The sequence below is a fragment of the Suillus bovinus genome (genome assembly GCF_016758785.1).
Source record: "Suillus bovinus strain UH-Sbo-P2 chromosome Unknown EDB93scaffold_14, whole genome shotgun sequence".
Lineage (NCBI taxonomy): Eukaryota > Fungi > Basidiomycota > Agaricomycetes > Boletales > Suillaceae > Suillus > Suillus bovinus.
This window is the reverse complement of record NW_024542070.1, coordinates 60,623-79,546: the sequence shown is the minus strand read 5'-3', so window position 1 is coordinate 79,546 and position 18,924 is coordinate 60,623. Positions and strand designations below refer to the sequence as shown.

At 46.7% G+C, this 18,924-nt stretch overlaps 6 protein-coding genes across 6 annotated transcripts; 4 read left to right on the top strand and 2 right to left on the bottom strand.

Moving 5' to 3' along the window:
* Positions 1-687: 687 nt before the first annotated feature.
* On the bottom strand, positions 688-3,616 carry EDB93DRAFT_1132852 (WD40-repeat-containing domain protein). Its single transcript, XM_041449015.1, has 10 exons — positions 3,585-3,616; positions 3,244-3,403; positions 2,721-3,176; positions 2,273-2,636; positions 2,086-2,187; positions 1,921-2,032; positions 1,368-1,868; positions 1,160-1,292; positions 1,032-1,103; positions 688-978 (listed from the first exon to the last, which is right to left on the bottom strand). Exons 1-10 carry the CDS (start codon positions 3,603-3,605, stop codon positions 959-961), a joined length of 1,941 nt encoding a protein of 646 aa, XP_041309680.1. The 5' UTR covers positions 3,606-3,616; the 3' UTR covers positions 688-958.
* A 620-nt stretch (positions 3,617-4,236) lies between these two features.
* Positions 4,237-7,992, top strand: EDB93DRAFT_1102302 (WD40-repeat-containing domain protein; the record flags this gene model as incomplete). Its single annotated transcript, XM_041447195.1, has 13 exons — positions 4,237-4,319; positions 4,484-4,675; positions 4,762-4,851; positions 4,906-5,011; positions 5,066-5,590; positions 5,646-5,784; positions 5,839-5,910; positions 6,342-6,591; positions 6,642-6,842; positions 6,999-7,119; positions 7,161-7,628; positions 7,677-7,842; positions 7,901-7,992. The coding sequence occupies 13 exons, from the start codon at positions 4,237-4,239 to the stop codon at positions 7,990-7,992; spliced, it is 2,505 nt and encodes an 834-aa protein (XP_041309679.1).
* Positions 7,993-9,852: 1,860 nt separating this feature from the next.
* Positions 9,853-12,290, top strand: EDB93DRAFT_1239530 (uncharacterized protein; the record flags this gene model as incomplete). Its single annotated transcript, XM_041451644.1, has 7 exons — positions 9,853-9,939; positions 10,039-10,380; positions 10,430-10,638; positions 10,686-11,059; positions 11,112-11,334; positions 11,445-11,707; positions 11,758-12,290. 7 exons carry the CDS (start codon positions 9,853-9,855, stop codon positions 12,288-12,290), a joined length of 2,031 nt encoding a protein of 676 aa, XP_041309678.1.
* A 1,773-nt stretch (positions 12,291-14,063) lies between these two features.
* On the top strand, positions 14,064-14,517 carry EDB93DRAFT_1054783 (uncharacterized protein; the record flags this gene model as incomplete). Its single annotated transcript, XM_041444736.1, has 2 exons — positions 14,064-14,336; positions 14,386-14,517. Coding segments are annotated over 2 exons (405 nt in total), but the record flags the coding sequence as incomplete, so codon positions are not given.
* Positions 14,518-15,549: 1,032 nt separating this feature from the next.
* Positions 15,550-17,081, top strand: EDB93DRAFT_1081705 (uncharacterized protein; the record flags this gene model as incomplete). The annotated part of the gene is made up of 5 exons (XM_041445642.1): positions 15,550-15,890; positions 15,952-16,144; positions 16,193-16,382; positions 16,429-16,503; positions 16,561-17,081. The coding sequence occupies 5 exons, from the start codon at positions 15,550-15,552 to the stop codon at positions 17,079-17,081; spliced, it is 1,320 nt and encodes a 439-aa protein (XP_041309676.1).
* Positions 17,082-17,252: 171 nt separating this feature from the next.
* On the bottom strand, positions 17,253-18,131 carry EDB93DRAFT_1248345 (uncharacterized protein; the record flags this gene model as incomplete). The annotated part of the gene is made up of 3 exons (XM_041452700.1): positions 17,253-17,372; positions 17,449-17,597; positions 17,648-18,131. The coding sequence occupies 3 exons, from the start codon at positions 18,129-18,131 to the stop codon at positions 17,253-17,255; spliced, it is 753 nt and encodes a 250-aa protein (XP_041309675.1).
* Between the last annotated feature and the right edge of the window lie 793 nt (positions 18,132-18,924).

Below are 18,924 nucleotides of genomic sequence, written 5' to 3'. Positions count from 1 at the left end.
ATACACAGTCCAGGATGATTTCCTATTTGCTCTCGCAATTCAGTCAGAAAATGAGTATATGACAGTTGTGCTATGATTTTGCCGCCGTCAGCTAACTGTCAGAATTAATTTTTTGGGGGGAACTTGGCTGCCAGTGGCCCAATAGTAGAATGGCATCACTTTGCCGACCATCGTATGACCCATGGCAGAACTATAGTGGCTTTCCCATAACTTTCGATCAGAAGGGTCACCTCAAGAAATAACGAGTTTAGTTTTTCAACTTTTCTTGAGAAAACCACACTTACAATTAGATGTTGTCCATCATGGGTACAGTATCTCTGGTCCAGTGGCCCGGTGTTGCAAATCACAATGTCATGGTAGCACACTCATAACTCATACTAGTTCACTCATTGCCTTTGTGCAATGATTCTAGAGGATGATTGATTTATAGCTTACTGTTTGTATTTTTTCTTCGATAGAAAAGTGCTTGTAGCGTCGAAAGTTAAATAGGTGTGTAGAGTCCAAAGAGTACTAGTTGCGATGTTTGAATTAAGGTGCGGTGTTTGAAATAAGCTTTAAGTACTACATAGGATGAAGACTCGCTACGCACCGCCGACTGGTTTGGAGTCTGGGACTTTACAACAGATTTTCGGCAGCAAGTAGTGTAGGCTTACAGTTTTACAGATGGGTAGTTCCACAGGAGCAAACTGAGCAGGTTCCAACTAGTAGAAATTGAATTATTAGACAACAGGATATAAAGCTAACAAGTACATTACACAAGAGTAACAAGGTGTAGAGACCAATACACCATTCACAGCAGCACAGAAACCCGCAGAAAGGACACTGGGGGAGCACCGGAAAAAATAGGGGCAGAGGAGCTACATGCAACACGAATAAAACAAAAGAATCGAGTACACATAAATACGAATGTGCGTTGCTGCGCTACGGAATGGAAATTGAACTCCACACGGTGCATGAGTTAGATGTTGGTGTAGCTCCCTGCCAAGTGAATGTGGTCAGCGCTGATAGAAGGGAAAGAAAAGAAGGCCTACAAATCCGCGCCTGCCAATCACCGCTGCCTGTAGCCAAGATACTGCCCGCGGGACTCAAATCGATAGAGATGACTACAGCAGATTCATTAATGGGGTTCTCGGTCCGGAATGCATCAGAACGTTCGTACCAGAGTTTTTGTGTCCTTGGAGCATGCACTGCGTCGTCGCCGTGTGCGAGTCCCAGAACTGGACACCACGGTCCTTGGACCCTGATACAACCCACTGCCCATCATGCGACACAGCAACGGAAAGCACGTAATCCTGCACAGACACGAGATGAGTTGGGACGGTGGATGACATATATAATAAGTCCGCAGCCGGGACTTATTTACTTACCGTGTGGCCCAAGAAGTTCATGGTGCACTGGCTGCTCTTATCATCTTTCTTCCCATTGGCCACCGCCTCCTTACGCTTCGCGAGAAGGCCGCTAACATCCCAGTACTTGAGAGTCTTGTCTAAGCTGCCACTCACTAGCCCCTTTCCATCGGGCGTGAACGCCACGCTGTAGACGCTATCCCTATGGCCCCGTAGGCGCTCGATGAGTGAGCCCGTTCCTACGTCCCAGATGCGCACAACAGTGTCAAGACTACCAGCCGCGACCAGTTGGCCATTTGGTGAGATAGCCACAGAGGTCACACCTGCATCGTTGTTTACAGGATCGGCGTCATTGATCGTAAGCACTTTAGATGACCCATCAACCATGTCCCAGATACGGGCAGTTTTATCACCCGATCCCGAGACGATAAGCCTGCCATCCAAGGAAAAGTCAAGTGAGTAAATCTCCTGTTGGTGGCCGTCGAAAACGTTGCGGATGCGTTTCTTGGCAATATCCCATATCTGTAAAGTGTGATCAGTGCATGGCCCTGATGAAACACAAAGTTTAGCGCACTCTGATCTGCTTATCTTCAGCGCCCGTTGCAAGATATTTCCCATCGGGGCTGAAACAAACACTCCTAATATACAAGTCACCTGCCTTTCCAGCTGATTCATCTGTAAGAACACTGTAGGTCCAAGGGTAATGAGATGAACTACTGCAGTCAAAATCGTTACCTACCAGGTTTTTACGCCCGTTTTTGTGTCATAGATCTGGGCCGTGCGATTACAGCCAGTGGCGAGATACTTGCCGTCTGCAGAAAATCGCACACAGCAAACGACACTAATAGATAGCACGTGAAAATGTAGATATACAGGAAGATGTGATCAGGAGGCTATGTTCGATCAAAGCCGATCATGCCACGCACCTCTCGTGCATGAGCGTGTGCACCAGCGACACATCTAACACGCGCTTGACTTTTCCATTGAAGACCGCGAACCAGTCACTGCCTTCTTTTTTCAGTTCGGGCGGAACATTGTGTGGGTCGAGGTCATCCGGAAACTGCCCTCCACCACTTTGGGCATTGTTGATAGGTACGAGGGTGCTTGAGCTGGCTGCTGGTGGTTCTGCTGGGCCGGCGGGTGGTGGATTTCCAGGCCCAGGTGGATATGGTGCATGGGCGGCAGGTGGTGGTGGAAGACCTGGGCCTTGGAAAGTAGTCAATGCGGGAGGTGCCCCGGGTACAGGGGGGAGCTTCGCGTTCGGTGGTTGAAGAGAAGGACTATAATGATCTGTCGCAGATAAAGGGGGAAAAGAGGTGGCATAGTATCCATGAGGAGGCGGCGAACGTGCGGAGCTTGAAGTGAATGGTTTACCTGGACGAGTATCACCCTTCATACGCTCAGTCTTTATACGCTTTGAATCCCGAGCCTCCGCTGGTGGACGTTCGCGATCTCGGTCGCGCTCTTCACGCTGTCGATCACGTATTTCGCGGTCGCGATCACGATCACGATCAGCACGTTCGCGGTCTTTTTCCCGCTCGCGTTCACGATCGCGATCTCTACTGTAGTAAGGTTCATTGTATGAGCCAGGGCCAGGAGGCACACCGGCCACTGCAGGCGGAGGTGCAGGTGGACCAGAAGGTCCGACTGAAGCGGGACCGACAGGTGGATGTGGAGCACCTGTTGGCACACCCTGTTGACGAAGTGCATGGAGCTCTCCTCTAAGGCGATTCAGCTCCTCTTCGTATGTCTGTCGAATCTTGCCATGTTGTGACTCGAGCTCATACAGTGACTGGCGAACGATGTTCAACTCGTTTATTTGTGAAGTGACTAAATAGACAAGATGGTGCACTCATATGTAAAACTGATAAATGGTTGAGGATTCAAAGATGCGCACCTTTAGATTCATACTCGTCTCGTTGATTGCGAAGAATGCCAAGGTCAGAGGTGATAACATCGAATTCTTGACGGATAGTATCGACGGCCTCATTAAGCCTGACATGACTATGCTGGTTTGGTCCTTGTGCAGGTGGAACCGTAGGCTGCAAGCTCCTATGCTATTGAAACAGAAAAGGTCAGCATGTGTGCGCGCCAAGAAAGAGTTCATAGCAACAGAGATAGAGAATTTTGCTCTCGGATTAGCGAGCACACAAGGAGGGCTCAAAATTTACATTGACCACGATATGTGGCAAAACCTGTAATAAGGAAAATAAAAAGGAATCAGACGGAATTACTCACGTTGTATATTGTGGAGGACATGAAGGAGGTTGGGAACCACGGAATGGGTGTTGATCATCGCCTTTATAACTGGCGTTGGACCCTGATACTCTGATTCTTTTCTCACACTTGACACTACCGGCGGCATGTCCTATTTGAGTTGTGAAGGTACAATCACGTGATCGGTAAACATAAACTCAGCGGCACTAGAATCCTATTCAGGCTGCTCAGGATAGTAACCGCACATAGTCTCCGTGCTTGCAGGATGCACTGCTCTCATAATCTCCGACTGCTCAGGCGAGGTATAGGGCAATTCCATTGCTGTACCAGTTTCCATTTCTATTGCTCGGAGCCTTCATCCGGAAAGTAAAACTTCGACTTCGCACGTATCAGCATCACGGTCGCAGTTTGCTCGGCCACCGCCGCTTGTGCTGAGTTTTAATTGAAGACGCTCACCACTATGGCATATCATTGTCCTTACAGCTAGTGGGCACCAAAGAGCGTAGTAGCTGATTCCGCTGAGCCTGCTGAGGGGGATGTCTAGACCGGCGCTCAGAACTCTGACATTCGGTGGGACTTGCAATTTGATATTGGCTATCCTGCTCTGAGATATTAGTCTCACGGTAGATTTTGCCATCTAGACCGTGACCTGGCAGAATATTTCAGCTTCGTGATGCTACAGTTTACGCCTGTATTCATTGGTTCATTGGAGTTCTCCTCAGCAGGGGGCTACAAGTCAAAAAACCTTCAGTCCAGGTTCGTAAAGCTTGTCTTCTAGTCAAAAAGTCTAGCTGAGAACAAAATTGAGGCTTCTTATCAAATAGCCTGACGTTAATTCAACACTATCCTGGAGTCTAGAACCAGTGCCATTCACGAACTTTCTTAAGACTTCTCATTTCCTTGTTTTAACAAGTTTGCAGGCTCATTGTGTCTGCCTCGAACACATCTCCCACACTCGCAACTCTCAAAGCGCCTAAATCATTTACACCTAGCATGGCTGAAGAATTAGATTCCACGACAGTACCTGTGGACTTTGTCAAGGAAGGAGGCGATTGGCTTGCCATATTTAACCCCCGCGTGCCTCGCCAGATGGACGTGCAGCTTGCAGCGCGGTACGTTCATGACGGGTGCGTTTGTTTGGAAAACTTATCGTTTCACTCCAGTCTGACACCATTTCATGAGTTAGCGTGGTGTGCAGTGTCAAGTTTTCCTTGGACAGCACATTGCTTGCAGTGGGCATGGAGGGTGCCGTTGTACTTTACAACTTGTGTCTTGGAGAGAAGTTCACGTGGGTGCTCATTCTGTCCTCTCATGAATGACACTCGGCGAACTAATAGCGCAGCTTCACACTGGAGAGGAATACCGGAAAGCCAAATCATGCACGAGCTGTTTGCATCAGCCCCGATGGTCACTTCCTTGTCGCTGGTTCTGAAGACAAATTCATAAGAGTGCGTGTCAGTGACTGAAATTTTATTTATCTGAGCACCTATGTTGCTATGCAGGTCTGGAGTATCACGAACCACATGTTGGTTCATACTTTGGAGGGGCACTGCGGAGAGGTATATGCTCTAGAGTTTACACCTGACAACAACACCTTGCTCTCAGCATCTGGAGATTGCACGATCCGCGTTTGGGATGCAACTCAGTTTGCCGAGACCCCCGACGCTAGCTCAATCATCCTCGATGAAACTATGGAGGCCACCTGTCGTGTGCTTCGCACAGTCAGCCCTGATGTCAAACTTTCATCTAAGCTTGCACTGACATCTATATCTATCAATTCAACCGGCAAGTTTGTTGCTGGGGGTTCATTGGATGGAATGATTCGAATCTGGAAGGTTGACGGCACCGAAGATGACAGCACGGAGCCGGTGGAGACATTAAGCGGGCATAAGGATGCTGTGTACAGTGTGCAGTTTGTTGAAGGCGGGTTGGTGAGCGCAAGCTTGGATCGAACGATGAAACACTGGGACGTGAGTGAAATGGGTGTTGGTCGCAGAGAGTGTCGAAAAACTCTTCAAGGACACAAAGTACGTGACATCTGACTAAACATCGATCCCAGTATTGCAACTTATCTTTCTCCAGGACTGCATTCTTGCCACATCTGCACTTCAGGTTGGAAGAGATCAACGTGTCGTGTCCTCGTCTCGGGATGGGACGGTGCACATGTGGGACCTAAAGACGGGGATGGTGCAGTTCGTGATTCAGGGTCATAAAAACACTGGTACGCAGCTGAACCATCAAGCCTCTGTATCTTCTTTGAACGTTCCTTTCTCAGTGACGACTGTGGATCTTTGCAAGGACGGACGGCTGTTAGCATCTGGTAGCGGGGACCGTGAAGTGCGGCTATGTAAGCATGAATTGGTATCACGTTCGATTGACCTCTGACATAGCGCCGACGATCAGGGAGCTATTTGATTGTTTGAAAATTTATGGGACATAGCGCGGTGAGGTGGGCACTAATGATTTAGCGTACGCATGGTTTGTTGCTTGCGGAGTTGCTGCGTTTACTATGAATACAGATATAGGAAGCTCTTTGATATCATTGTCATGTCGAGGATTGCTAGATGAGCATCATCCATCAGCGCGCGAAACATGTTGCTGGATATGTATATGGCTCCACGTAATTAACATAAGCAACCCGGTGACGTCAAGGTATTTCTCGTGATTCGGCCTCGGTCATCAAGCTCTTTACCTGTTTATTTGAACTACAGCTTAGCTGCTTTTTACTAGAAGCACAATTCCTCGCTTCTGCTCACCCGCATTTGTGTACATATAAAGGTCGAGATGACGCGGATTCTCGTGTCCCAGCACGCCCTTGCCAAGATAATTATTTTACTCTTCCCAGTGGCACTACGCCGTTCATGATGAAATTTGCACATTCTTTTACATATCTCCTCGCGCTAATGTCGATGGTCGCTGGCTCACCGATCCAGCAAGTGAACACTCATACTTTACACCTGCTACTCGAGCGTAGGAACAACCAACTTAGCGTTAAGAGTCTCCAAGCACACCTTGAACAAGTCTCCGCGTATGTGCACAGTTTCACTTTCTGTTTGCTATATTGACCGATGAATTCAGGAAGTACCGTCAGGGATTTGCGGCGTATGAGGCTAATAAGGGACATGCCCACCCGTTGAGCATAGCATCTAGCTCAAAAACGATGGAGCGAGATGTTGGTAATGTTCCTTTAATGTCTCAAGACGTCCAACTGTGGTATGCCTCGATCGATGTCGGCACGCCAGCGAAGACTTTCACAGGTGCTCACGTATTACTATTCATGTGAGGTAATACTAACTATTATTCAAAGTGTGCATTGACACGGGCAGCGCGGACCTCTGTAAATTAATTTCTCCCGCCCTGAACTTTTGCTCACCCCCTTCCCCATTCAGTCCTTCCTTCCGTTGATTGTAATGATAGCTGCAACCGCCACAATAGATATGATCCATCCAAATCCTCAACAGCTGTCGATCTCCACAGGGAATTCGTGCTCACCTTTGGCGAAGGTGAAGTTGAGGGAGAACAATTTGCTGATAACGTGGTAATTGGAGGGTATGAGGTAATTATTTTGGAGTCAGATCATACGCGTATACTAACCAGTTAAACCATGACCAGGCTAAGAAACAGACCCTCGGGGCTGCAACAGAATATTCCTCAGACTTCTCAATTGTCAATTTCATACCTGACGGACTTGCCGGCTTTGCATTCGGGTCTATATCCGGATACCCAGCACCTTCGCTCTTTCAAACTCTTGTGCAAAGCCGTCAGCTGCAGAAAGCTGTGTTTGGTGTCAAACTTTCAACCGCCCCCGGTGCAAGCGAACTATATATTGGAGGGACCAATACAGCGTTGTATCAGAAAGACAATCTATCGTACACACCTGTAATCGATCTAGGCTACTGGGAAGTCAAACTCGATCGAATATCTCGAGCTGGCGTTCCTGTGGGGAAACCGGAGGCAACGTCCATCATCGACACGGGAACAACTTTGATCGTGGCGAATAAGAATGATAGTGACTGGTATTTTGATGGTATTTCTAACGTTACATCATGGATCGAGGAATCTCAGGTGATTTATTCAAGTCAGTGCCAACTCAAGGTTCTCCATACCCTGCAGGCTAATCTAACATTTTCAGTTCCGTGTGATACAATTGACAACTATGCGCCGACCCTCACCTTCGGAGGACATCCATTTACTGTGTCTGGGGACACATTTAATCTCGGGCCTGTTGAAGAGGGATCCAATGACTGTGTGGCTGGCATCGCGGGCTCGGAGGGTCTTGGTAAGACTTCGTGGACATAAATAATGTGCAGTACTCTGATTTAGGCTTACTACATCAGATTTCTGGATCGTGGGCGACGTATTCTTGCAGAACGTGTACTCGATCTTTGACATGGGTGAATTGCGAGTTGGGTTTGCGGAGCTTGCATAAGGCTCATCAGAGCATTTGATGAAGTCAATTGTGGGAGGAGTTTTGAATCTGATACTATGCCCCACGGTTGAGTCGTCACCCCCATAAGTCGTCACGACCTGAATATCTCACTCAATTCTCACTTCTACACACAATTTACAAATTGAATCGATGTTTCTATCATGCAGCTTTCATTGCGAGGTTGAACGACCAATCTTTATTAAGAAATGGTGAAGTTCATTGAAAGCTGTCCAAGTCACGCTGGTGACAGCCAGCCGAGCGGAGTTCTAAACCAATCCTGCCCCACCTGGATAGCCCGTTTGGGAAGCCTTATTAGGCTTAGCAATAGCGTGCCTCGTCAACTATATTTAGGCTCGAAACTAGTAATATCCCAACACCAGCGTTAAATCACGCTCTAAATATTCTGATACCTTTGTACTGTAGCCTATAGCTAGGCTGGCACGTATCCTGCCTTATCCCGCCCTACGCCTGATACCGGCAGTTTCCGCAAATTGCCTGCCTGTCTTGGTCCATAGCGGTTTATCTGGCGGGTTCTCATGCCTCTGTCCTCCTACCCCCTGCACTGCTGCACACTGCACGCCGCCGCCACCGCTTCTACAGCTCAGCAGCCATCACCCAGGCCACCACTACCCTCTACAACATCTGTGCCATCTTCCTCACCTAAAATCTCAGCACCTCAGTGGTCTGTGCACCCCCAGCTTGCAGCATCCTGCAGGCTGCCTCCCACCTCATTCTACAATGCTTGCACCCAGCACCAAGTTGTCTCTGTGTCCCCAGAACACTGCCTGCACCAACCTGCTTCCCACCTCATTATCCTTGCCCACCACTGCCCTCTACAACACCTGCCCAAGTGGTTCGTGCGCCCACTATCAAACCTGGTCTCAGCTAATCGCCTACGCCTACAGATTCACCACTTGCAGATCGCACCATTCAGATCCACCAACACCTGGTGTGGTCTACTTGCCTACGCCTACAGAATCCTCACTTGGGGATTGCACTATTCAACCGTTTGTCCACCTGGTCCGTGCGCCCACTATCACCTGGTCTCAGCTAATCGCCTATGCCTACAAAATCGTCCCACTGGCTCCTTATGCCTCGTGCAGGGGGTCATTCTAAGCTTAAGGGCCTCTCAAAGTCTATCATCTCACACAACTTTCGAGGGCAACATCGCCAGACTCATATCCTGAAAGCTAGCCATCAGCTTCAACGCAAGGAGGCAGCAGATGCAGGCTGTCAGGCTCAAGTCCAAGGTATATCTTCACATTCTTATTGTTTACATATAACTAATGCGATCTCTCACAGAGATGTTGAGCGAGGACCACCAGTTGGTGGAGAACATGATGAGTGATTATGGAATGGACATTAAATCAATACCATACACTGCGCCTCCAGGAGAGGAGGGGATGGAACTGAGTCATGCTGGTGGGGAGTACGAAGCATTTGAGGGACTCGCTGGTCAAATAGCGGACCTTGGTGGCTAGTGTGTATTTTTTTTCTTGTCTGTCTCGATTGTTGCTTATATCATCAACCAGTCGCTGTATTGATCACCGCACTCAGGAGGACTGCACAGAAAGCCAAACGACTCACTGGCAACTTCAAATAGACCTGCTGGTGGACGCTTACCTGGACTATCGTTTCCGTGATTCTGGAGATGGCTTACCAACCTTTGACAACATGTCTGTGGAGCCACTTCTAGATGATTCTTCTAGTGTTTCGCTAACTAACATAGAACTAATTGACCTTTTCAGTATGTTTCACAAAGTTCCAATTCTCTGTGCGCTAATTCATTTCTAGAGCAAAGCCACTCTTCACTGCAATTGCAGCCCTCCCACAGATACCCAAATGAGACCTTAATCTACCATGGGTACATCGGGTGTGCACCACTTTATCCCACAGCTGCCATATCGCTGTGCACTCTTGCCACCTACTGTCAAATCCATCGGTCATGTCCCTGATTCAGCATTCAAGCCCAAGTGAAAAGTCTTTGTTTCCTGCATGATGTACGTGTATATTACATCATTTGACTGATCTAAAAATGCCGCACAGACACCCTATCGACCGTACCTTAACGCACAATTTTCAGCCGCTTATGACATCTATTTAGAAATCCTTCACCGCATGAAACAGTGTCATTGTGCAGCACTCAATCATGACACACTGAATTGGCGCATGCTCAATTCTTGCCCAGCTTGCTTCTATAAATTAGAGGATGAGCCAGTGGTTGAATTTGATTGGCTGGTATCGATCAATGGCAACAATAGTTTGAAGTGCTGGAACTCTACAATTTACGGCTCAAACCCACACATTGATTCTTGCAAGGCATGTTCTGATTATTGGATTGATACCTGCGACGTAGACAGGTTCAAGGATGAAGTCCAAACACGCGAGGTAAGCCGAGCCTCTCTTCATGCAACAATAGTCTGACTACATGATGCAGAGGGACACAAATGACGATAACTGGGAGGACGAAATGATCGCAGCTGAAGGCACTACCCCAGCATTCAGTTGTGTCAACCGATGGCGCAATGCTGGTCCAGAGACTCGAAAAAAAATGTTTTCAGTGTTTGATGAATCTGGGATATTTATTGCAGCGTGCTGTCATAGATTTGTCATTCTAGCTTGCAACATGATATGGAGCAGAGAATTGTTAAGTTTTTTCTTAGCTCATCTTGACAAGCACTGATTTACAACAGAGCAAAATACCTGCTAGCCATAATTGACAAGCTCCTCACCATATACGGAAAAAATGGCGGCTGCGCTTATGATATTGGATGCACATTTTCAAAGACACTGACCAACAGTTCTTTGGGTATGCGAGTGTGCGAGTTAGACTTTCATCTCATGGTGGGTGTGTTCCACAGACACGCCCATAACTGTAAGTGCCAGCTAGACTGGCATCCCATGTACATTCCCGGAACCGGACACACCGAGGGCGAAGGGTGCGAGCATATCTTCTCATCATCAAACAAGCTTGCTTGTAGTACGAGACACGCAAGTCCATTCCACCGGTGTCAGACTATCGAGGAACATTTCTCATTCTGGGACACCGACAAGTACACGACCCTTAGTGAGTGAATATTATTACTTAAGTTTTACTACTTTATCACTGATTCTGTCAGGCAATTTCATTTGGAATCACTACCATGAGGTGCTAAACTCTATTCAGACGCTTACTGCTGAACTAGCTGTCATCAAAGCCGAGCTGAGTCTTACTGATGACAATCTTGTTCAATTTCTCAAAGACGAGCATGATTATCTTGACGGATTGAAGCTGCCACCTTCCGAGACCAACTCTGCATATGCTATGTTGAAGTTCTCGACGAGCTCACTCAATGACAGTAAGTAAAATTTCCATGCCATTATTATGGACCTGATATTTAACTAATTTAGAGCCGATTGGGACATGGCTCGTGAAGTTGGCAATACTGCCCTGACTAGCATTCCACCGGTAGTTTACAGGAGATCAACAATGCCCTTGCCCAAGCCCGGATTTGTGTTGACTCTTCCTATGTGAAGTTACAGCATGCTGAAGGGCTTGTCATGCATATCGAGACACAATTGGCTGTGGATCAGCAGTGGGAGATTGGTGGGCCAGAGTGCCGACATTTTAAGGAGGAGGTGTCCCTGGGTAAGTACCACACTGCCCTAGACAAGCTCGAGCGTTTCGTGGTGATGAGGTTATTTGAACTCTCCAAACTCTCACTATTGGGCACAGGTAAGTTCATTTATGCCGAAATACCAACACTAACGACTGTTTTTTTCTAGGGTACAAGCTACGCCAGCAGCTAGGCAAGGCTCTACAACGTCGTTCAGATGCCATCCGTAATGCTATTAATCACTACAACACACAGGCCGCAGCCCTAAATCCACCCCGTTCCAAGATCTCTTGGAAGGACATCGCTGATTATGGTTTTGTAGCTGAATTCGATCTTCTGCGATATTCTCGCAATGATATTCAAAGCAGCACTTGGTCAAAGCCAGGACATCAAGAAGCAACCACTAAATTCTTCAAACTTTGTCGAGCACGCGAAGAAATCACTAGACTCAACGTTGAAGTCCGCCGCTTGTGCACTGCCATTCACGATGAAGAACGTCATATGCTTACTGTCATACAGAAACTTCAGGTTTCAGATCCACACCTAGGCTGCGAGCTGCAACGCCAACATCATTCACATGTGGCTATCAATGCAATGCATTGCTACTGCTTGAATCGCATTGAGAGTCTCACAGGCTTTTCTGGAGTCAGGGGTGTTGGTGTCTGCGCTGACCGCACTGCTGACCATGGTATGTTTGAATAGCAAACTCGGATGTTATGCTAATGTTTTCATAGGTCAACCAAATGATCTTGCAGATATCTCGCCAACCATTGATACTGAGGATACTGACATAGAAGCCATTGATTGCAAAGAAATAAACACGTTGACAGAGGACATGGCTGATTTTCTTCAGTCAATTATTGATTAATTTGGGCACCACATACATACCGCAACTTGTACCTTTAGTTTGTTGCGTCATAATGAAAAACTTTGCCACAAATGATTGCAATAGATGTGTGATACTGAATATGTATAGTAGTGTACACCATAATGTAGCATACAGTTATAGATTATCGCTTCGTAATTCAAATTCTATATAGGAGTGAGATGTAGACTATGGCGCCATAATGTAGCATGATTTAAGCACAGGTTTCGGTCTGACCAAAAGTGTTAATTGATCCATTAATGAGGGTCTTATTATTAGGGTTGTAGATAGGTGGGTGATTTATGTTTTTTTTTTTGACTGTGTATACTCTTAACGTTTGTAGAGAAATAATAAGACCTTCATTAATGGATCAATTAACACTTTTGGTCAGACCGAAACCTGTTGTAATGATGGTTGCGGTGCTGGGCTCAGAACCAGCTATTTTGATACTGATGTCAAACAGTATTTGTCCGATGCACTTCTGACTACCCCGACCCGAGTCTGACAGTCCAATCCCAACCCAACGCACTTTCCGACAGTCCGACACATGTCCAATCCCGACCTGACATTCCTGCGCATCGGACCAGTCCTCCCTATGTCCTGTCTAGTCGCATCTATTCCCACTAGGTGCACATTTACTCATTTTGACTTGCTAAGCATTGTATACAGTGTTATTACATGTTTTCTCATGGTCCGCAGTACCACATGTCCTATTACATAGGATTTCGGACCCAAAATATTGCTACTACTCTCGCCTATAGCAGTCCGAATTTCTACATAGTCACTATTTAATATCTAGTACTTCCTACCTATTGCATTACTTACTTTTCCCTACTCAGTGGTAGGATGGAGGTCATTGGATATTAGTAGTACTTGATTGTATTGCGAAATATCTATCCGCTCTTTTCCTCCAAAACATTCCGACACATCCGACATTCATTTGACCGACAATCCGACACACTTCCGACACATTCCTTTATCGTCTGACGCATTCCCAACAGTCCGACGCATAGTCCGACGCCCGACCCGACTCCGATATTTTCAGACCCGACAGTTTCCCTTCAGACAAGTAGTTCTTAGCTTTGGATTATCTTCCTATTATTGATAACTAACTATCAAAACTAATACCAAACAGCTACCCCTATAGGATCGAACGCACTTGCTCTGCAAGTATAGCAGACTAGGTCATGCTAAGATCTACCTAAATATTTGTTGTCTAGGTAGTACGATTTCTGCTGAGCCCAGCAGGAATCAGCTTTCTACACCGTGCTTAAATCATGCTACATTATGGCGCCGTAGTCTACATCTCACTCCTATATAGAATTTGAATTATGAAGCGATAATCTACAACTGTATGCTACATTATTAATACAGGCAGTGTAGATTATCTATAGAGCGCTGGGCATGATTATATTCGAGAATCTGAGTACAGATCTATGTGTACATAATAGTGTGCCCATCAAAATTACTACTTACCACGCACTTGTTAAGCTCGCAAACACGACTCCACTGCACCTAGTGTGCATCCACCATCTCCACCACCCTTGAAGCCATTGCAATCTTCACCATTGCACTCCATGGCATCTTTACCATCTCCGGATAGCAAACGGTTCGACCAATTCAACATGACAGGTCTTGCTTTGCTGTATCATAATTCTACATTTGCCCCGGGTTTCAGCAACAATGAGCGTCAAGCAGCCGCACAGGCTTTACTCAGGCATGATGCTCATATCGACAGCTCCCATTATCAGACTAGGACAGTGGGGGGCCTTCACCCATCATACATCAGCTTCAATTGGTCAAGCAATTTGAACGAGGCAAAAGAGTGGTCCCTTACACCTAATGAGCTACTCGATGCAGCCACCCAGGATGTATTTGATGCAGTCAGTCATTTCCTTGATTTTTTTCCTTAAAGCTCACAACATTTTTCAGCTCACCACGCAAGACCGTCTGGATGGTGGTATATCCCTTCTTATTCGATGTGCTGGCAGCAAATTTCCACTGAATCTCTCCCCCGAACAAATTCCTATTGATGTCTATATCACACCACACAAGTTGCAGGAAACGCAGCAGTGAATTGGTGGAGATCTTGCTGTCTTAGTACAGGCATTCACACAAGAGTTCACAGTACCTCATTTGCAGCATTTTGCTACCCACTGTGCCATTGAAAAGGTGAAACCCAGCAGGCGCTGTAAGTAAATTAATTTTTATTGTATTCTTTGCATTGCTAACATAAGGTGAAGTCCCTGCAACTCATATCAGCACTACCAGACCACACTACATCCCTCCACCTATGGTTGCCACAGGAGCTCGAATACAATGCTCTGCGCAAGCCCCAGACACCTTTTCCACCAATCTACAGTCCCCTCTCCTTCATTCGGACTCTGCTGCCATTCATTGTGGTGTGGAATTGGCTGCCGAATCTGCGAACCGAACTGCACCATCGACGCCACACTTGGAGATGCGTCAACGCCGACAGGCTAATGTATTCACCAAGGCTGTCCCACTTGTTGTGGCGCCATCTCAGGGATTCACTTGCAATCTGTCAATGGCTGGGTCGCCCCTTATTAGTATTGGGCCATATACAGATGCTGCACTCGATTGGTTGAAGCTGGGTGACGAGAATTTGCCGAAGCTCTGAACATTAGTAGCAGCAGTTTGCAGCAGCCGGTGGGAGGCAGTGTTTAGGTCCCCATCATGGGACTTGACTTACGAACAAGCTTCCATCTTGTCTAATGCCCTCCTCATGGACCTACAGGTAGGTATAAGGGACATCAACCCTGAGGCCGCCAAATTGAAGGTTAGTCATTCTCCATTCTTCGCATTTTAATTTTAATTTCAATCCGTAGAATTGGTCATCAGTGCTTACCACCATCCTCAAGATCCTTGGCATCTTAGTTTTCATATGTGCGCTTTACCTTTTCGGTTTATTATTACTGTAGATCTCAGATGTTCCTGCCTTGTTTAGTACAGAATGATGTGATACCTGAGCCTAACCACAATGTTGATGGAGTGAAAATTTTCTTTTTGGTGCATTAAATAGCTGGACAAATGATTGCAGGTTGTTGACTAGTCTCCGCTGCTTCCTTGTAGCTAATGGTTGCCCAGTTGTTCTTTGCCAACAAGCACAGTTCAAATGCCAGACTCATCCAGCCACCTGCCTGTCGATGTTCGAACATTGTGCTCAGTAAAGAAGCCCATGCTGCTCTCAGGCTCAAGCGATGCACCAAATCTCTTCGGTCCAAGGACACTTTATATGACACATGGAAGCAGCTCGACGATGCTACCAAATTGATTGCGTCTTCACACCATAAAAGTATCCGCCAAGTTCAAAATGATTTATACATAGGTCATGGCCTTCTCCATTCAAAGCACTCTAAGGCTAATTTATGGAATGTGTTCTGCTGGAAGAAAAACCAAGATAAAGAGAACAGTAAGTTTTTATTATAATTGTGTTGTCGTGTTCTGTCGTGCTCAAGCATTGTTTTTTTTAGATAGCCATGGTAAAGTGGTGCTTCAAACACAAGTCCGAGAACACAAGTCCGAATACCTCACACTCCCAAATGAAGAACAAGTTGAACTTCTCGCTGAGTTCACTGAATGGAAAGAGACAAAGAAGACTGGTGTTCGTGTTACAGCCAAGTCGAAAATCAACGATATCACGCAAACCTTGAAGGCAGTGGAAAACGAGGTATATTCTTTGTTGAATTTGTCTCTGACATTTCCTCACATCTTCTAGCTCAAGAGCCTCCATTGTCATACAGGCATGGAATCCATTCTATACACTACACGTGGTTCTATGGATGTTCCCCTCCGAGGTGTCGTGTTTGCCACTCAAGGTGTTGACAACTTCACGGACACCGTAATGGGTATCAATAATCAAGATTTAGTCAGCAAAATGGAAGGCTTCGCTGTCCAGGGGATGAAAGGTTAGTGTCTTTGTTCTTATTGCTACATTGTTCTAATTATATTTAGGATCTGCAAAAAACCACCAGAAGCGTGTCTCCGATAAATGCGCAGAAATCCGTGACATCATCAACCGAAAGCTTCGTAAGTTTTTTTTATTTTTTGCATTTACAACATTTAATTTACTTATTTCATTAATAGAGGAGTGTACCAGTGACACTGGCACAAAAATGCAATGGGCACATTACTTCCGCAACATTGTTCAGCGGTACCAGGTTGTTGTGGAAGGATGGCTGGATCAAATTCCATTTACAAATCTTAGTCAAGTATCAAGTGTGCTTCCAGACCTCCAGATGCTTTGCAATAGGTGGGATGATGGTGCAACTTACTGGAAGTCCTTGAGCGATGAAGAATTTGAGAAACTCCGTCTGGAGCATGAAGAGAAGCTCAAGAGTGGCATGATAATTGATCGCCACTGCCGCACTCGATCTGATAAAGGGACGAAGTGCCACAGTGCAGCAATACCTGCAACAACTCATTGCAAACATTACAAGAGTGCCGAGACTATTGAGGACAGCAAGGCCAGTGATGAAGAGTTACCTGATCCAGCTGCTCATGATACAGAGCCACCTGTTCCTGGTGATGACTTCATTCCCTTTGACTGTGATAAAGTGTTGGCTGACTTAGATCAAATATTTGGCCCCACGCCAATGTTGGAGTGAGGGAGGTTCACTTATACTTACCTAGTGTCAAGTCATAGCTTTTGTGTATGGCATCACTCATTACTATCAGAATGGAGGTTGTGTGTCGTGAAAAAAAATATATTGTTGTGTACACAGTTGTCAAGTATTACCAATAATGTGATTGTGCGGCCCTCTAGCTCAAAGTCTTGGTCACTCTAAGCATTGTTGATAGTCTGCACGCTTGAGAAAGTGCTGGACTGACAGGATGGCAAGGGCAGTAGCCGTGGTGTCTTCGAACTGATGGGATGGCAATGGCAGCAGCAGTGGTGTCTTAAACATTCATAGATAAAATGAGGCGTCAGTGGGAACTGCAAGGCTGATGAAGTGAGAGGCAAGGGGGACGCACAGACCAGGTGGCCTGGTGGTCAACATCTGAATAGTGCAATCCCCAAGTGAGGATTCTGTAGGTGTAGGCGATTAGCTGAGACCGGGTGATAGTGGGCGCACGGACCAGGTGGACAAACAGTTGAATAGTGCGATCCCCAAGTGATGATTCTGTAGGCATAGGCGATTAGCTGAGACCAGGTGATAGTGGGCGCACGGACCAGGTGGACAAACGGTTGAATAGTGCAATCCCCAAGTGAGGATTCTGTAGGCGTAGGCAAGTAGACCACACCAGGTGTTGGTGGATCTGAATGGTGCGATCTGCAAGTGGTGAATCTGTAGGCGTAGGCGATTAGCTGAGACCAGGTTTGATAGTGGGCGCACGAACCACTTGGGCAGGTGTTGTAGAGGGCAGTGGTGGGCAAGGATAATGAGGTGGGAAGCAGGTTGGTGCAGGCAGTGTTCTGGGGACACAGAGACAACTTGGTGCTGGGTGCAAGCATTGTAGAATGAGGTGGGAGGCAGCCTGCAGGATGCTGCAAGCTGGGGGTGCACAGACCACTGAGGTGCTGAGATTTTAGGTGAGGAAGATGGCACAGATGTTGTAGAGGGTAGTGGTGGCCTGGGTGATGGCTGCTGAGCTGTAGAAGCGGTGGCGGCGGCGTGCAGTGTGCAGCAGTGCAGGGGGTAGGAGGACAGAGGCATGAGAACCCGCCAGATAAACCGCTATGGACCAAGACAGGCAGGCAATTTGCGGAAACTGCCGGTATCAGGCGTAGGGCGGGATAAGGCAGGATACGTGCCAGCCTAGCTATAGGCTACAGTACAAAGGTATCAGAATATTTAGAGCGTGATTTAACGCTGGTGTTGGGATATTACTAGTTTCGAGCCTAAATATAGTTGACGAGGCACGCTATTGCTAAGCCTAATAAGGCTTCCCAAACAGGCTATCCAGGTGTCCTGCCCACCTGGGTTGCCCTCTACTAGATGTACCCGAGTGTTTGTGCTTTTTGACGGTGTAGAAAGCTGGTTCCTGCTGGGCTCAGCAGAAATCATACTACCTAGACAACAAATATTTAGGTAGATCTTAGCACGACCTATGCTGCTATACTTGCAGAGCAAGTGCGTTCAATCCTATAGGGGTAGCTGTTTGGTATTAGTTTAGATAGTTAGCTATCAATAATAGGAAGATAATCCAAAGCTAAGAACTACTTGTCTGAAGGGAAACTGTCAGGTCCGAAATATCGGAGTCGGGTCGGGTGTCGGACTATGTGTCGGACTGTCAGGAATGCGTCGGACGATAAAGGAATGTGTCGGAAGTGTGTCGGATTGTCGGTCAAATGAATGTCGGATGTGTCGGAATGTTTCGGAGGAAAAGAGCGGATAGATATTTCGCAATACAATCAAGTACTACTAATATCCAATGACTTCCATCCTACTACTGAGTAGGGAAAAGTAAGTCCTCTAATAGGTAGGAAGTACTAGATATTAAATAGTG

Bases quoted from the DNA above. Each gene is read 5' to 3' on its own strand.
- EDB93DRAFT_1132852 (XM_041449015.1), bottom strand. From the start codon at position 3,605: ATGTCCTCCACAATATACAAC. The intron at 1,869-1,920 runs GTGCGCTAAACT...CACACTTTACAG, and splicing joins CTGAAGATAAGCAGATCAGA to ATATGGGATATTGCCAAGAA. The intron at 979-1,031 runs GTAGGCCTTCTT...TTCACTTGGCAG, and splicing joins TGATTGGCAGGCGCGGATTT to GGAGCTACACCAACATCTAA.